General features: G+C 39.7%; 1 protein-coding gene across 3 annotated transcripts in view; it reads right to left on the reverse strand.

Annotated features, from left to right (window-relative positions):
• Positions 1-17,382, reverse strand: part of LOC131236254 (B3 domain-containing protein Os07g0563300-like) — a 46,068-nt gene extending 28,686 nt beyond the window's left edge. For 2 of the 3 annotated variants that reach the window (XM_058233520.1, XM_058233407.1), the window contains exons 1-8: positions 16,938-17,382; positions 15,139-15,220; positions 14,855-14,953; positions 4,405-5,252; positions 4,071-4,167; positions 1,867-2,041; positions 1,296-1,372; positions 217-633 (exon numbers count right to left, since the gene is read on the reverse strand). In XM_058233520.1, the coding sequence (XP_058089503.1) occupies positions 217-633; positions 1,296-1,372; positions 1,867-2,041; positions 4,071-4,167; positions 4,405-5,252; positions 14,855-14,953; positions 15,139-15,220; positions 16,938-17,065 (1,923 nt within the window). In that variant the 5' untranslated portion in view covers positions 17,066-17,382. The remainder of the gene's footprint in view (positions 1-216; positions 634-1,295; positions 1,373-1,866; positions 2,042-4,070; positions 4,168-4,404; positions 5,253-14,854; positions 14,954-15,138; positions 15,221-16,937) is intronic. The other variant, XM_058233461.1, reaches the window with a different exon arrangement.
• Positions 17,383-18,678: the final 1,296 nt, after the last annotated feature.

Raw genomic sequence — 18,678 nt, forward strand, 5'->3', positions numbered from 1 at the left:
TAAAATGTTTGATGTTTGAAAGGATAAACTATATTGAAACTTCCATTTTCCTTTGGTTGCAAAAGCCACACTTACGAAGCACTGCCATACTTCTCCATGAAGACAACAGAAAGAGAAAGGAAGAGACGTCATGAAACAACTCTAGAGCTGAGAAATTTCTCCTTTCTATGATTATGTTTCTATCACAAAGCTAGAACACCATTAAGACTTGCATACCTCATATTCCTCAAATTCATGGCCTTCAATCACCACAATAGTAGGAACATAATTTGGAGGAGGACGGAGCAGTTCTTGCGTTTGTTCCCATGTCATCTTGAGCTCCATGGAGTCCTCATTATTAATCCGTAGGCGTTTACTCTTTGAACCAAGCGTGCTGCTTTTCCTTTTACTTGGGAGCAGAGATGACTTAGCCCCTGTGCCTTCTTTTTGTATGTATCCAGTTTTATCAAATTTAGACCAGGGATATGCTGGATCTGTCAGATTAATCTGGTTAATTGATGAATGGATAGCTGAATCTGCACCACCTTTATACGGACGAAGAGGAAAAGCTGAACCAGCTTCACTCGGTTTGGCATTTTTGTTATTTTCTCCACTTGTTGAGAAACCATTCCCAGTTTTGAGTGCCTGAATGTCCTGTCAGTGAAGAATGAGAAATTTAGACAACAAATATTGAAGGTTTATGATAAAATTATGTTCCATGCTGGAAATGATTCCCCCATAACTCAATAGTCATTTTGAACAATGCAAAAACATGAGAAATATGACATTCAAAGAATTAAACCTCAACTGCAGTATGCAATCATGCAGAAAGGGGCCAGAAAGGCCAGAATAAATACTTTAAAGCCATACATGACACTGCAAGTCATTGAACTTGACTCTACAAAAGACAAAGGGGAAAAACCATGTTTTCTGCAAACTATAAATACAGATTAATGGGCAGCAAAATATTCTGGATAATCTCCTTTCAATATTACATCTGCTCAGCATCAAAACATATGCACTCATGCTTCAAATTCAAAGTGTTCAACAAATAGATTTTCAAGAATCCATCATAATTTTGAAGATTCACAGGCTCTCAAGTGTCAATATAACATGATTTAAAATGCAGTGTACTGCATGAAGCAACATGAACAAGCAATACAAGAAAAGAATGATGAGCAACAATCCCATATCAAATGTCATTGCACTCTCTGTAGACATGACTAAAGTTGACAGCAGTTATCTTCATGCATAAATTTCATTGCTGCATATTTTTTAATAAAATCAATCAGGGAACTTTGTAAATTATACCGAACCTGTTCGGAAGGAACATTTGAAGCCTTTCTGAATCCCATGACTAACTTTCCCTCTGGATCTATCCGACTGAAGGTTACTGAAGAAACAAAATGGACTGTCAGACCTACTTAAACAGAGGCCATAAAGTATTTGTAAGCAGCAAGCACATGATAAAAATGGTAAGAAAAGAAAACATATGAAAGGTAAAGAAATGAAATAGCAATCTTTCCAGTTATGTGCTAAATATTTGGCTAATCCAATACAAATTGAAATCCCATTTTATATCATCGGTATTTACAATAAAGTTTTTGCAAGTATATGCTCAAGGAGTTAAAGGGTTGAATGAAAGAAACACTAAGAACATCTGATCATGTCTACAAAATGACTCTGGATGGAGGGCCAATCAGAAAGAAGCTATGCACATGCCAAGTTGGAACTAAGCTCGTCAATAAAAACTCAATATCATAGAAGGCCAATCAGAAAGAAGCTATAACATGTCAAGTTGGTACTAAGCTCATCAACAAAAAACTCGGAATATCTCAAGAACTTCCCAAACAATACTTCTTTTTTTTGTCAAAGTCAGTATGTTACCTGTGTCACCTGCTTGCAATTGCATCGACTGAATGCAAGGGGTAACCCCCTCCAGTACATACATCCTGCTGTTATTATTAGGCCAAAAACGGAATTGAAATACCCAATCTTTGCCTCTTGCATCCTGAACTTTTAGAGGCAGTCCTTCAGGCTGAGAAATTGTAGGAAAGTATGCCTGTTCATGATAAGCATGCACATTAATAACATAAATATTCCACCTGTCTTCTGAAATGACAGTTGGCATTCAAATTTCCAGCCCTTCATGCCAGTGGACAAGTATGCCTTTCTAGCACATATAGTTTTTTTATTTTATTTTTAAATAGAAAAAAAGAAGGCTGGATTGAACTCTCTCAAGAGATCAAGCATGAAACTCTCTCGAACCAACAAGCCTACCAACTACCACAAAATTTGGCTAAATGCCCCTAACATCATAGACTCTTATGTAATCCTAGCTCCTTATCTATATTGAGGAACTTAAGTTTAGGGGTTAGTATTCAAGACACTCAAGATATAGGCCATATCAATTTCAGAAGCTCTTCAACTGAGCCTAGTCTTCTGTCGGGTTGTTCCTGTATGAACAAATAAGTATTAATTAAATCATACTGTTAACCAAACATTGATCATGGTTTCATGCCATTGGCAATTTAAGAAAAGCAGAGGCATCTTTGGTGGCCATCCTCGGGACTGGTGGGAGCTTCTTCTCAGTCCCTGCATGCCTCTCTTTTGATCGTGGTTGGGGGGCTGTTTTGCCAGTCTGGCACCTGCAGAGTTACTGTGGGCCTGCCTTTTTTCGGCTTGTATATATCTGGGGTAGGTTCTGCTAACAACTATAGTCTCACAGCTTATAGCAGAACCACCAGTTTCTTTAGAATGATTGCCCAATGTACCGTCTGTGGCCCCTTTTTTTGCATATATTTTTGCTTCATGCTGTATATGTGTAGTACATGATAGGTGAGGCCCATTTCTTTTTTGTGGTGCCCACCCGAATGTATGCACAGAAAATTTTCAGATCAACAAAGTTCAAAGTGGTGTGCTCCCACCTTTCTGGAAAAACAAAAGGCAAAAAAAAAAAAAAAAAAAAGAAGAAGAAGAAGAAGAAGAAGAAGAAGAATAAAGAAAGAAGAAGAAAAAGAAAAAAGAAAGAAAGAAAGAAAAGCAGAGAGGCATAAAATGATTGCATGATCAATGTGGTACATTAAAAATAATTCCCTAAACACCTGTTAGAGTAATAAATAAAATACAAATCAAATTTTGTTGGAAAAGCATCAAAAGAATGTGCATGCAAAATCCGCACATTGACTTGAAACAAAAGCCACTGCTCAAAATGTCTAATGTGGCATGTCGTCGTCCTCATCTAAGCCTTATCTGAATTAATTAGGGCCAGCTAAATGAATCTTGTTCCATCATTCCACTCTATCAAGGGCCATGCCTTCACTTAGACCACAGATCAACCTTCAGTTAGGGCCATACCTTCAGTTAGACCTTACAACAATTAATTAGGGTCTTTAGCATGTCCACTGAAATTTTGATGCACATGATAGTTCATCTGTTTTTTTTGAATCGATAAGATAGTTCATCTTAAAGGGGAAAAAAAGCTACAAAAAGGAAAGGAGCAGAAGACATATTAGGAGTCCAGATATTAAGACCATTAAAAGAAAACTATTTCATAATGTTAAAATAAAACGACAGAGTCAGAGGTGAATACGTATTAGGATTTAAGATATTCAGTGGCCTTTCAAAAAAAAAAAAAAAAAAAAGAATGTTCAGAGGGGAATTTGTTACCCCTTGTTTAGTGTTTTGTGCTCAGTGAGATTCATTTGTTGCTTTCTCACAAAAAATTAAATGATTAAATAAAAATCAAGTCACTCAAACTGACAGCTTGACCAATAGATACATTATTGAAGACGCACAAGGCACCATTAAAACATGAAGAAATATAAACATAGAAAACACATTGTCAAAATAAAATCAAAATCCCTTGGGTTTTAAAATGCCCACTTTAATACTCCGATATGCCTAACAATTTCTTTACTGCGCTACACCTCGACATATCCACAAAACTAATCTTAACATAATCCACACCGTTTTTAAAGTAACACCTACAATGACAATTCATCACTTACAGACCTTCCAGTGGAATGAACAGTAATAAAACAAAACACCTAATGTATTGGAAGTTTAAATCATGAAAAGAGTGAGCTCACCTCTGCACACTTTTTGGGCAGTACCAAGCGGCCTATCCGACCTGCATCACTAGCACTCAACATCTTCTCAAACAAAGGAGTGATAACAGAATTTGAGCTTAGATATAGTCAAGGCTTTATATCATTTTGAATTTTTAAGTATGACCACTAGCTTGCTTCAAATAGGAAACTAGTGTAGCTATGAGCTTGCTTATAAAAGAGTAAAGAAAGAAAAAGAACTCAACAGTGAATAAAGCCAAGTAGCTCATAGTGATCCCATTTATTTGATAATGAATAACAAATCATTTGGCTTTAAATTCCGTTGAATCAAAGAACAATAAAATATATGGGATACTCTCCAGAAATTTGTTGTAGCTCTTGATCAGTGATCCTCGGCCAGTATCGTGGAAGTAAGTGAGTTCTTCTCTGACCCTCCCCTCGAGGCCTTCCATTGCGTATATGAGTTTGTAATTCCCCAGAAGAGTCTCCTCCATTCTGAGAGTTAGCAAAGAATTGCTTTGCCGGTGGAGGTGGAGGTGTTTGTCGCTGTGAAAGAGTTCCAGAAACCTTAGCTGGGTCATTTGTCTCATTTGGTGACGACAAAGATACACCCAAACCAAAAAGGGGAGTTGATGGCTCATCCTTCAGTTTAGACGAAGACAGTGAAATGTTTACACATGAACTTGAATGTGTCTCAAAGTTCATTCCAGCAACGGAACTGGTCAAGCCAGGTTCAGCAGCAATCACTCTTTTTTTTGTATCTGCAGGATCATCAACTGTGATGTGGATGTCATCTGGCAAGCCATCTACTTTCCTTTCTTCTTTGCGGAATGTACTAAATGCAGTCAATGCATCAGCACTGACATTCCCATTAAGAAGGCTGTCAAGTGCAGCAAGCTTTAGGCCAGTGGATGGTATCCTTTCATATGAATCTTTGACTTTCTTCTCCTGGGCAGAGGGAGAAGGGCGCTCGCTGGAAATCAGTTTGTCAACATTATTTGGTCTGTCGACATCACATGGCATCCGTGGGCGCAATTCAGACTGACTATGAGCAGTATTCCATAAATTCGTCGCTTGCCACCACTGTCCAGGAACTGAACTGGGTCCAGTCATCTGATTCCTGCTTTTAACAGAGAGATCTTTCAGCCTGTCAGGCAGAGGTGGAGGAGGAAACAAAGAAGGGGGCCATATTTGGTTTGATGCCTGAAAACCAACATGCAGTGAACTCAGAAAATTTTAAAGCATTCATGCAACATGAGGAATGGAGAACACAAGTAAATATTGGAAATAGGGATGCTAGCTCGAAACCCAAAACCTTAGAATGTAGAAATAAAATACAATGACCATGATTTAATGTACGTAGAGAACAAATCCCCTCGGATTTAGGAGAGAATTTATACAAAATCTAGAAGAATGAAATTCCAATCAAAATAAGCTATCTTTCGAATACGAGCATAAATTGCGATCAGGTCCCAAAACTTGTACAAACTCATAGTCAGATGATCCTGGCGATTATGCGAATTTTCATCGCGAATGGACGGTGGGAAATGGTCCAACTTGATGTCCCATTCCAAGTTACTGAGGGCTTAAGAGTGGAGGCAGGGTTCTTGAGGGTTCTTCAATTTATGCGGGACTGGGCCCCGTAATGTTCTTCTGAGGGTTTTCCCAGCTTTGGAGCTGGCTGTTGTTGTATCTTTAGTTCTTAGGTTTTCTCTAGCTTTTTCTAGGTTTCGTTCTGTTTTTTTCTAAGTTTTTCTTTCCGTTTTGTTTTTGTTTTTTTTTTTTTTGGTCTGTTTTTCCTTGTTCTCCTTTTGCTTAATAAAATTTCACCTTTCAAAAAAAAAAAACATCTAGAAGAATGATCAAGATAAAAGGCTTTGAAGGAGATGTCCTACATTTCTATTCTCAAACATGACGTTAGCAGGTGAGTTTCTAAGGTGCAAAAATTAAACATGCATGACAACATTGTTGAACAAAAGGGTGAAACCAATAAAACAATAAAGGCATCATCATTCAGAGATTTGTGTGCCCCGCATGAGCCCCTCAACACACAGCCACAGCCACCCAGCACGTGTGTACTGTTTTCACATGCATAGCCCGCTTGATGGTTAAACAGCCTAATGACCCACATATATATGTGAACACAAGTAGGCACGCATACTTTCTACATATTATATGGATTGGATGACCACATACAGACCAATCCACACACATGCAGGCACGCACTCGCGCGCACACCCACGACACACCGATGCACACACCCATACCCACACACACCGCCCCCTGCACACCCACACACACACCTGCCCACCTGCCTGCGCCCACACGTGCACAAATCTGAAATGATCCCTCAATCATCCTTTGTCCTCCTCTGTGAGGATGATTGAGGGATCATCTCAGATTTTGCAAAGAATCCAAACCACATGCTTCTTCTATATGCTCCCTGTGACATTTATGGAATCAAGTAATCTCAGATGTCCAGCTCATAGTCTTTCCCCTTGCCCTTCTGAATACAACCTCCATCTGCTCCGTTTGTTCGTGAAAGTTCTTCCAAAATGACCATAGAACCACAAAAATTACAAATCCAAATATTTCCCATCTCCCCAATCGAATATCATTCCATGTTGGGAAGAATTCACCTAGGCACCACCAATTCCACCCTAGTCCCTAAAGAAGCCCAGAAACTTGCACCAAATTGCTCCAGCAAACTCACAATGCAAGAATAAGCAGTCCTCTGTCCTCCTTTTGGTCACAGAACACAAACATGGGTATAACTATGTTTCTCTCCCTCAAATGATCTATGGTGACAACCCTCCTTGCCAACAAACCAGCTAAAAGCAATAATCCTAGGAGGCCCGGATATTGCCACACAAACTCCGTTGTTACATTTCCTTCCCTATGAGAATCCCCTGATAACATAGAGCAGAATGATTTTTACAACAAAAAACCCACTCTTTTCACCAGTCCACCACCATCCCCGTCCATTTTCCCCAACCTCGGTGCACACCTGTTCAAGTTCTACGTCATACTTAAGCATTAAACACTTTCTTCATCACCAAGATTATTGGTGACCACACTATCTTATCACACATCCTAGCATAAATGTGCAACCATTGTTTCCTTCTCTCAAGCAACTCGAAAAAAACATAGGAAAGGAGCAACAAGAAGCAATGTCATCGCACCACTTACACTCCAAAAATCTTAATCTCCAACCCCGAGGTTCCCAACTATCACCTTAAGAGAACATTTCTTATTATGCAAACCACCCCCCAGATGTGTCATGTATTTAACTAAAATGGTAAAGTGTCTGAGACGTTTGTCTCTCTATCCATCCCAGCAAATGGTTCCTAGTCAATTGAACCTTGTTTCATTTGACATAAGGAACCGGAGAAACCGTCGATTTTCATCATCCTTTTCTTCAATTCTTGCCTTGGATTTCTCAGGGAAAAGATCCCAAGAGAACAAGTGTGATTCCGGCCATCTATTTACATTAGGCGTGCACACGGTACAATTCGGTCCAGTTCTTGCGTGAAACCGGAACAGAACTATTCCCAAAGGTTCCAATAAAACTAGAACCGGAACCAGACCATTTGCACCCTAGAACCGAATTGGAACCGGACCGTAAAAAACCAGTTCGGTTCCGGTTCTGTTCTATGGTTTCGGGCTTTTTATAATCCAGCCCAATTGCGTGGTTTGTTTTTATAACCCAGCCCAATTGTATGGTTTTTTTTATAATTCAGCCCAAGCTCCTCTACTGAAAATTTTCACAGAGAGTAATCTTGTCATGGTTTTTTTTATGAACCTTTGGCGTTCTCAAAATGATTTTGCTTCCAAAAGTCTATTCATGTTGTGATCCAGTTTGATGAATGGTCTAGATTTTTATGTTTCAAAAAAATAAAATTTAAAAATTTATTGACCAAGGGGTCCAGTTCCAGGTTCGGTTCTACGGTCCAGTTCGGTTCTACAGAACCCCAAACCAAGAACCAAACCGAACTAACCGGTTCTTTGATTTTCGGAACCGAAAGCGGAATCGGTGCACTTCAAAACCAGGCCAAACCGTGTGGTCTGGTCGGTTCCAGTCCGGTTTACCGGTTTTGTGTGCGCCCCTAATTTACATAGTGAAGAAAGGAAATTACTCGAATGTGAGACTGTGGCACACCTATCACCCTGCCACAACACTCAAAAAATGCATGTCAGGCTAGGGCTAGCAAGAAGATTGCTACTAGGTTTTCACGGTTGTGATTAGAACGAGGGAGGAGGAAAAATACTCTTAGGACCTGTTTGGATTCATGGAAAGGACAGGAAAGGAAATAATGTTTCTTAAGAAACCTTACAGGAAATTGTGGGCAAGGAAATATTGTTTTCCTTGTTTGTTTTTCAAGATTTCCTACAATTTTAGGATCTATTTTCAAATTTGTTGTTTGGCAAAACAAAAACAAAAACTTGGGAAATTTTTCTAAGTAGTTACTAGTGCGCCAAAGACATATGTGGCACATGTGGTATGCTTGAAGATGGGCAATGAATATGCGCCATACAAGGTATATGTGGATGCTTGACGCTAAATTGTGGTATACATGACATAGGTGCTTGAAGTTGTACAGTGACATATGTGGCACAAGACGCATTGACATATTTGACACGTATGGGCACTTGAAGCTAGACGACAGAACTTGTGCACATCGGAAACATTGGCACATGTGGCAAACCTGGAGATGGATGATGGCATTTTTGGCACATTGGTGATGCTTTGCACATGTGTGGCACTAAAGAAGATAAATGGGGGTAGATGTGTGGTGCAAGAGATGGATGGTGGAACATGTGGCGTAGTGGCACGTGTGGGGCATAACGAAAGATGGACAATGGCTCATTTGGCACATGTGAAGCAAATTGAAGATGGATGGTGGCATATTTTGGTTTAAAAAGTTGAGAAACCCCTTTCCTTCCATCGTGGGAAAATGCCATTCTTGAGGGGTGGAGTTGGGAAAAAATTTGTTTATTTTCCAACAAAGATATGGGAAAAGATGTTTCCCACAAATTCCGCAAAAAATGGCTTGCCAAATAACGGAAATTTAGTATCATGGGAAACAATGTTTCCTTTCCTTTCCATGAATCCAACAGGCCCTAAATTTGTAAGCTAGCAAACAACAGATTCCAAAGGTGAACAGCCCCCTTTTCTTTATAGTTGTGAAGGCATCATAGAGTAGTCCATTAGGAGGCATTAAGAAAAAAGCCTGACCACCATACATAAAGAAATCCAAAAGAGGAGAAAATCTACAGGAACCATTAGGGAAGGAGCTTTGTTGAGCCCACAAGCGTGTGCAATAAAGCTCATGCAAATGAGACACATGTATAAGCATGGCATGGTGGGTCCAAGATCTATATTGATGCCTTGGCCCAAGAATCAGGTTGATCCACTGGTCAAGTGGCACACAATTTGCAAAACAAATGCATGGCTCTGAAAAACTTGTCTGAACTTTTCTATTCCACCATTATGTTTTCAATATTGGGGCCCACATGCTGAGTGCAGCAGATTAATTTCTGGGAAAACATGTAGAAGCTCATGCCAACCTAATGGATGGATTGGATCTTGCACCTATGTACCATGCTGGCACATGTGTCACGTGTACATGAGCATTATTTCACATGCATGTGCAATTAGCAAAGCTCAAAAGGTAGAAAGCAGTTTCACTTTAGATAAGCACCCATTACAAAGACCTTATTACAAGAGATCAATGCTCTACAAAAAAATAAAATATGCTCTAGAAAAAAATAAAATAATAAAATAAAATAGAATGAAAAATACTAAATGAGTATTGGACACCCCAATTTGTTTTCCCCTTTGAGCATTATCTAGACTGCTCATGAAGCCTCATCGCATAATTTTCCAAGAATGCATGCCTACCAATAGCTACCTTGGGATCACGTGAAATTACATCATAACCACACAAACACATGCAACCCTATCTATTCAAAAGGCTAACAACTTTTTTTTAAAGAAACGCCCACTAACAGAGTTCCTAAGCAATCACCCCTTCCTTATAACACATCATTAAAATCCCCGAGCTTCCAATCCTTCCCAAGTTACCACTACCAATTATCCTTTCCCATGCATGCCTAGAAAATGCCACGACATTTATTATCAACAATTCTCCACTTGAGGAACAACTTGACCCTCAACATCTTCAATTTTCTAGCCACTTGTCATTGCCAAGTCACACACATTGCACAATAGGCATCACATTTAGCATGTGTCCCACCTGTAACAAAGGTATGCCCCGCTATGCGTGCTTAAATCAAAAGGGGAAGGGACAACAGCTCCCCCTGCTGCAAACCTGTGGATTCCCCAAAGAAGCCCTTGGAAGAAGCGTTGATTAAGACAAAAAAATGAGCTGATCCCACACATGCTTACATCCACATCATCCATCTGATTCGGAACACTAGTCTTCTCAGCATGTAAATTCAAGAATGCCCTACCGCATGAGCGTATGCAATTTCCACCTCCAACCCACAAATCACACATGACTTGCCTACTCCATATCTGGAATCAATACATTTGCGTGTTATCAAAGCCCCATCCAGAATTTGTCTGTCAAACGCATATGCTCCATGAGATTTAGATATTACCATGCACATAACACTTCTTAGCCTTGACACTTGGAACTTCCCAATATTTTGTAAGGGTCCCAGATGAGACTCATTGGTCTCAAGTCGTTAAGCCTTCCAGATCTTTCCTTCTTAGGAGTCAATGCAATGAAAGAGGCACCCTAATCTTTAGAAAGCCTCCCTCACTCATAAATTGCAAGACAAAGCATAGGAGGTTTTCTCTCACTCACTCCCAGAATAAAGTTTCTGGGAATACATCCAACCTAAGAGCTCTGTGTCTAGCTAGTTCTGAAACTGTTTTCTTGATCTCTTCTTCCCCAACCATCCAAGTTGCTTCCTCCTCTGAAATAAGCATTTTCTTTTTTGAACGGTATAGACTCCTGAATTTTAATAAGATTCTAAGAACTGACATTTTAGCTGTTAATTCCAAGAATGGCAGCCACACAGTTTAAGCACATCAATTTAAACCATGGTTTTGAATATCAGTTACTATGTGTCCATATCATAACCCTATCTTTTTGTGATACAAAGGTGAACTGTCCAGTTACAAAGAAAGGGTTACATGCCAATACAGTCATAAAGGCCCCTTTCCAATTTTCTCTCATTTTTTCTACTTCTTAATTCATTTCGACCATCGAGGAAGATTAGAAACTCATTTTGCTTAGATCTAGGCATGCTTTAGGGATCAAAACGAGCGGGATTTGACAAATCAAAGTGGAATGGACCATTTAGGGAAAATTTAAGGGGTAAACTATTACTTTGTTCCATCTTTTCATGTTCTATTTGCTATATTTCAATGTAATTAACACACACACAAAAGACAGATTCTGCTGTTTGCCTTCTTCCCTATTTTCCTGATAATTTTTCTTTCTTTTTTTTGGGCGAAAGAAATTCGGATAATACGAGCCATTATCTATCTAGCAATAACATCCGATACGCCACAGATCATATCCTTTTTGGGCCCAGCCAATTCACCTCCCAATACAGATATTTAAAATCTTGGCTTAGACCTCCAATTGTCCATTGTAAACCACTATTAAGCATCAATTATTTCAATTAAAGATGATTGTTTTATGATGGATGATCTAATCACATAAGAAAAGGATGGTCCTTCAAATTACCAGTGCACTACATGACAAGGACAACCATTCAGATCCAACTTGGTAATATCCCCAACATATCTTGCAACGGTGAGTTCAATACCTTCTCCTTTTTACAAATATAGTTCTAGCTCAGTCATGGCTTGGATATGTTTTTGCAGCACTTACCAGATCTTTGTTGTGGCAAGGTGAAAATACTTTATAAACCTCCTAAAGCAAACAACCTTGTAGAAATCGGGTAAATTTATCTACAATACCCAGATCCTTGCAAAAACTGTACCCAAGTAGCATACTAAGATCCTCAACTATGGGTAAGGTAAGGAATTCCCATTTCCCAGCTCTTGAAATTCAGATTTATTGGGATTTTGAACTACATAGTTATCAACTATGATTTAAGGTGGGCCAAGGAGAGAGAACTAGATTTTGGCTTGATCATTGGATTGGGGATCAGCCCTTAATCAATTCTTTTCTGGAGCTGGCTTCCTTAAGTATTGACCCTGAGGTGTGCATGGCCTCCTGTTTCTCCCAATCTGGCGATGATACTGTCTAGATTCCCCCCTTTAGAAGAAACCTTCGCGATAGTGAAATTGAATCCTTATCAGCATTACTGTCAAGTTTGCGGGGTTCTTTTCTGGAGCTGGCTTCCTTAAGTATTGACCCTGAGGTTTGTGTGGCCTCTTGTTTCTCCCAATCTGGAGATGATACTGTCTGGATTCCCTCCTTTAGAAGAAACCTTCGCGATGGTGAAATTGAATCCTTATCAGCATGATTGTCTCGTTTGTGGGGCCAAGTCCCCTCTCCTTCTCATCAAGACTCTATTTCTTGGAACCTACCAACGTCAAGATCCTTGTCGGTGCATTTTTTCTACAAGGAGTTTGCATCCTCAGATAGTCGGCCTTCTAATAGCCCCACCGGAGAAATCTGATATTATGTAGCTCCTCCAAAAGTGGCGACTTTAAGGTGGCTAGTGGGCAGGAATAGAGTGTTGACCTTAGATAATCTCTGCAAAAGAGGATTAGTTCTGCCCAACATCTGCCTTCCTGTTATAATCAAGCGGAGTCAGTAGATCACATGTTTTTGCATTGTTCTTTCTCCTCGGAAGTTTGGGCGGGGATTCTGAGTATGGCATCGGTCTACTGGATTATGCCTCAGTCTATTGAAGATTTTTTCAAGGTTTGGCATGCATCTGATGGAGGCTCTCCCGGGAGAAAGAAATGGAGACTTGCCTTGCTAGCTTCGTTGTGGTCCCTCTGGTGACAAAGGAACGATCGATGTTTCAAGAATTCGAGTTCTATACTTTTATGATGGCGAGAGTTCTTAGTAATGTCGCTCAGCTCTTCCGGTATAGGGTGCCGTAATTTTGTTCTTCTTGGGCCCTCAACCAAGGGGCTGAATTGTTGTTGTGTTGTTAGTAGGATGGTTGTGTTAGTTTCTTTAGGTTTTCTCTAGTTTTTGTTGTAGTCAGTTTCCTTAGGCTTTGGGTTTTTCTGTTTTTTGTTTCTCTGCTGTCCTGTTGTTTGTTTCTGCTTTTTGGCACTTGCCCAATAAATTTCATCTTTCAAAAAAAAAAATCAACCTGTTTATTTCCAAGCAAGTATTTTAACATAATTATATACTTGTGAACAATGACTAATCCTTTCAGCACTTGTATCCTAAGCAATTGGATCAATACCCGTTCATACGCAATACCCATTCCCATACTCAGGTAATATAGCACTTAAGGTGGCTTTGGTTGAGCATTGCTCTTTGAAAGCATTTTAGGTACACATAAGGATGCTCGGAAGCACATACACACTGGACCATAGGCCTAGACACATGGCTCTTTCATTGAACACCAGTTTTCTTCAATAACAAACTCAAAGGTACACGTGAGGATGCTCAAAAGCATCCATACGCTGGACCATGGGCCCAGACACATGGCTCTCATTGACCACTGGTTTTTTTATAACAAACGCGAAGGTATTGATAACACAATTTGAGATTAAAATGAGAATGGTACCATGGATAGTAGGAAGATTCAGTTCAAATGAGATCTGGGTAATCTGCCCATACTTCAATTGTTCTTCATATTTTTAACTGGAAATTGCAATAGTGAAACACAAACGATCTATTTGTGCTGCATGCACATACAGTAGATCCGTGAACCGACCGGAAGACTCAGGACACTCGTAATAAACAAGAGTTGGCAAGCATCTTGTTTTGTCTGACATAACTTTCTTATTTTGGATATAGTACTATTTTCAATGAGTGAAAAGCTTTATGAATGAATGAATAGGAAATTGATAGCATACATAATGAACACATAGGAAATTTAGCAAGAGAGCAAGAGAAGACTACTAATAGCAATTGCCGCAAGACTCCCTCATTGTCAAGGGACTCAATGATTTATTTTTATTTTTTGAGAGATATGGATTCGGTGATATCATTTGCCTCCCTATGAAAATGGACCTCTAGGAGAGCACAAATGTCATGTAACCTTTTTCCAATATATCCACTAAACTTTCAAGGAGATTTGTCAAGCAACCCAGCAGAGCATATAACATTAGGAATCACCCTCTGCTATAAGAGTGGCAGAGACAGAGTTCATTTTGCTATACTACTAGATCACATCTCTCTACAATTTTCACAAATGTGCAAGAATTAACCACCCATGTTTTCGTAATAATGTCAGTTCAGTGTTCACAGAGCGGCACCGCAGTTATCAGATGTAAGCAAAGATGCACTCCAGTTTTTGGAACTGGGGATGCCCAGATGTGAAAAGTTTGTGTTTCATAGCAACTATACTGCTAACAAGAATTGTACACGAGATTGGCATGAACAGGTTCGGTGGCAAATACAATGTTCTTTTGGGAAGAAAAAATAAAGTTTGTGAGGTCTTATAAATAACCACATGCCAATGCCTCAACGAGTGTAATGGCTAACCATACTAGAGTGACATGTTCTCATGCATATATATTGGGTTCAAAGGCATAAACAACCCCTCTCCCTGACAAGATCGTTAAAATGATAAATCAATAGCCTTGCTTCTGAGAGGTGAAAATGAAACAGAGAAGGTCTGAAACATCAGAATTTATTATCAGAAATAGCATTTGTAATCTTTACCGCAATGTAAGGTTTCCTCGCACACGCCATGCACTCAATTCCTCCAGCATCCAAAAGTATGAATGCATGCACGGAAGCAATACATCCACAGTGCACCTTCTGTAAAAGGAATTCCACAGCATAAATAACTGTGTAATCTAAAGCTACAATTTGGAAGATGCAAAGTAATTATCCAATATCTTCTATTTTACAGAAACCTTCTGCATCCAAAGATACAAGTAACTTGCGTAAGGGCCGAAAAAGGAAAAAAAACATGTGGGAGACCAATCCTGATGTTATCTCACCTTCCCACATGACTCACAATTCCTCCAACCAGCAGCATCCGAATGAAAAGTTTCACAGAACCTCACTTCCTCATATGCAGAACTAGGGTCATACAAAAAGTAATATGAAAAGGAATTAGAGAACAAAATAAAAATCCAAATCATTCACAGCATCACAGATGCAAGGGACGTGATTATCAACTACAAAGCCTGTGTTTAATGTTAAAATGCAAAATCAAGATGCAGTGACTTATCTCACATCGCATAATGTCATGATGTAACAGATCTTCCTATGAACATCCCGTTGCTGTCCTAAACTCTTAAATTTGAAGAGGAACTTCCCTCAATAGAAAAGGAAGGTACAAATCAGGAGGGGAAAGATGTTGAAAACCTCCTCTCGCTAGCTCTAAAAAGCTAAAGCAAACTTAAACCAACAAGCAAGATAACCACATCAGGTCTTTTTTACTTGAAAACCCTTGCAATGAAGAAAACAGAGTTGGGTTGGAAGGACCAAAATCCGCATCAATCGATTACCAAGCTTAATACACGCCAATTAACAAGGAATAAACTTACTCTTGCACACTGATTCCTCAGAAATCTGTCCTTACACTCTGAAGAAGCCTCAAAACCCACCCAGAATATTATATACACACACACACACACACACACACACACATATATATATATATAAACAATCCTCTTACTTGGTACAAAAAATAAAAATAAAAAAATCAGTTCAAGTACTGGAAAACAATGCCACAAAAATCTAACTAAATTCCATAAATTACAAAAGCTGCATCCAAAATCCACGATAACAAAACCATTAACAACAAATATTAAGAAGTAAGGAAACTATGCTCTAAAGGCCCATTGAGCAAACTTGCTAAGGATCTATACTCATTCAAATCAGTAGCAGCAGCATTTCTAGCCCTCCCGCAAACACCGCTGCTTGTGATTTGAGGCAGAAAAGTGGGTTTTCTTTTGTTTCAAAGTGAAAAAAAAATAAAAGTATGCTGCCGCAGGTGGCAACTTTTTGAATTCCAATTTGAAGTGCTGGTTCAACCGCGCAATAATTTAAAAAGTGCCGAATCCTTCAAATGCTCACTAAACTAACAATTCAAAGAAAAGACACTCCACCTTAGAAAAAACCTGACCATCTAAAACAAAGCTGAAAATCACAGCAGAAGCCTCTAAGTCAACAGCAATTAAACCCTCAAACCTCCAACAACTAGAATTAACAGAGTTGTACTAATTAACATAAATATCAACAAAAATACATTCTTCCCACTTCGCATCAGAGACCCCAGCAATTTTCAACAATTAAATGAAATATGATAACTAAACAGAGAGTCGAGAAAAACCAATGATTTTCTTTGCAATTACAGAGACTATACTAATTAAACCTTGAATCAAACAAAATCATTCATTTAAATAACTACAGCAATTACAGTAACTAAGCTGAAAATCAACATAACTCAATCTCTTTCTATGCTAATTAAACTGAAAATCACCAAAAACGAATCCCTCCTTATAACTACAGCAGTTCTACTAACTGAACTGAGAAACTCCAAACGGCAATCGTTTCCTCTACAACTACAGCGACTGAACTAACTAAACTGAAAAATCCATAAAATTAAATCCACCACCTCGAAGTAGCAAAGAGATCTAAAATCAACAGCAATCAACACCTCAGAACTTCATGAAAACCGTAACGAAACTTCAAGAAAACAGATCTACACGCCACGGGATACTCTCATCTGACCAAAACGCCCTTCCAAAAAATCAAAGAATCACGAGAAAGAGAGGGAGAGAGAGCTTACCCGCATCGATCACAGAGCTCAGCGAAATCGCCAACGCGGAGACGCCATCCCTTTCTAGAAGGATCTGATTTCGCCTCTTTGCAGTCGGGATTGAAGCAGATCTTGGAGGAAGAAGACGACGAAGACATCTTCCCCTTCACATGGAGAGAAGAGAAGGAGAGAAAAACCCTAGAAACGATCTCGAGAGGAGGTGATGAGAGGAATAAGAAGAGAAGAAGAGAGGAGAAATACGAGGAGAGACGGAGTAGATGCCGTGATTTCTAATCATGAGAGAAAGGAGAGAGAGCTTTTAAGACACGACGGTGTGGTTTTTGCCGTATCGCGAGCGTCGTAGTAGAGCTTTTCTCCTCTTCCTGGGCTTGTTCTGAAGCGGAGTTTTCCCGTTCGTCGCGCTGGATTGGGTTTCGGTGCTGTTGTTTGCTGAAGACGTTACTCGTTTTCTTGGTTTGGCGCGGTGTATTGGGGACAGGAGATACGTAAGGCTGGACGAACACGAATATGGTAGAGTCATGTCTCTGCAGCACACGTGGCATGGTGGACGTGAAAATCAGGTCCTCTCATATGTGGGGCCCTAGCCCTTCTATGGTTTATTTCTAGAAAAAGTGTAGCTATTGGACAATCCTATCCATTGATCTAAGGCCGTTACAGTGATCGTGGAAAACAAAAACAATCAACGGTCAGATATGCAGTGGGATAAACAGTGCAAAAAAGCAATGGATAAGATTATTTCATGCGATTTTATTTTAAGACTTATCCTATATATCCTGATTTCAGTACTTGGGTGGACCCGATCTATGCATTACCCTGCCACGTGTCTTTGGGAGAGATGGCTCTACCGTAGCCGGTTCTTCCGGATCTACTGTATCACTCCCTGGGTTCGGAACGGAAGTTTGCCAATTCTACGCACGGGCCCGAGTCGCATATATCCACACGCGAGCGCATGTGTCATATTATGACACGTGTGTGAGATCTGAACTTTCCATTGGGTGAATTACGCTGTTAGATCTTTTGGCGTAAAAATCAGGCTATTTCACACCACAGGTGGGCCACAGAACATTAAAAATTGTTAATTTCTAGAAAGAAGCTTTAACCGTTGATTAACTTCGTAGGTTATGGCCCACCTGATTTTAAATTCATCGAAAGATCTAAGAACGATTTCCAACTTATGGAAAGGCTAGATCTTATACACGTGTTCCATATTTGCACAGGTAAGCCCGCGTGTGGAAATAGCAAACCATTGAGGGAGGGATATACATTTCCTGGTGAATGAAACGTGGATGGCAGTGACCTGATCCAGACTGTCTGTATAGTGAGTAATTTACACGATGGTTTGCGGTTAAAACTCAAGTTGAACGGATGGTTGCTATGATGTGGGCCGTGGCCTTTGGATGGACGGTTGTGATGAAGTTGGATAAAAAACAGTTCGATGGGATCAACGGTTAGATGTAATTTTCCAACCAAGGGAAACGTAGGAGCGACCTGATGGTTGAGTACGGTCCACCGAGACGATTTTGGAGTTGGGTGTCTTTTCTGATTGCTACCAATTGCGAAATTGGAATTATCTAATCCATTTATTCGGTGGAATATGCTCCATCGGAAGTGGGCCATGTAATATGGACGGTCTATATAGACGTGCATGTAGGTCGCCTAAGGGTTGGACGGTTCCCATGGCAGCAGACGAACGCTATCGTCATCTTGAGTAAATCACTAATCCGAGACTGTCCATGTGCTGGGCCAGTTA

Source organism: Magnolia sinica, chromosome 1, assembly GCF_029962835.1.
Source record: "Magnolia sinica isolate HGM2019 chromosome 1, MsV1, whole genome shotgun sequence".
Lineage (NCBI taxonomy): Eukaryota > Viridiplantae > Streptophyta > Magnoliopsida > Magnoliales > Magnoliaceae > Magnolia > Magnolia sinica.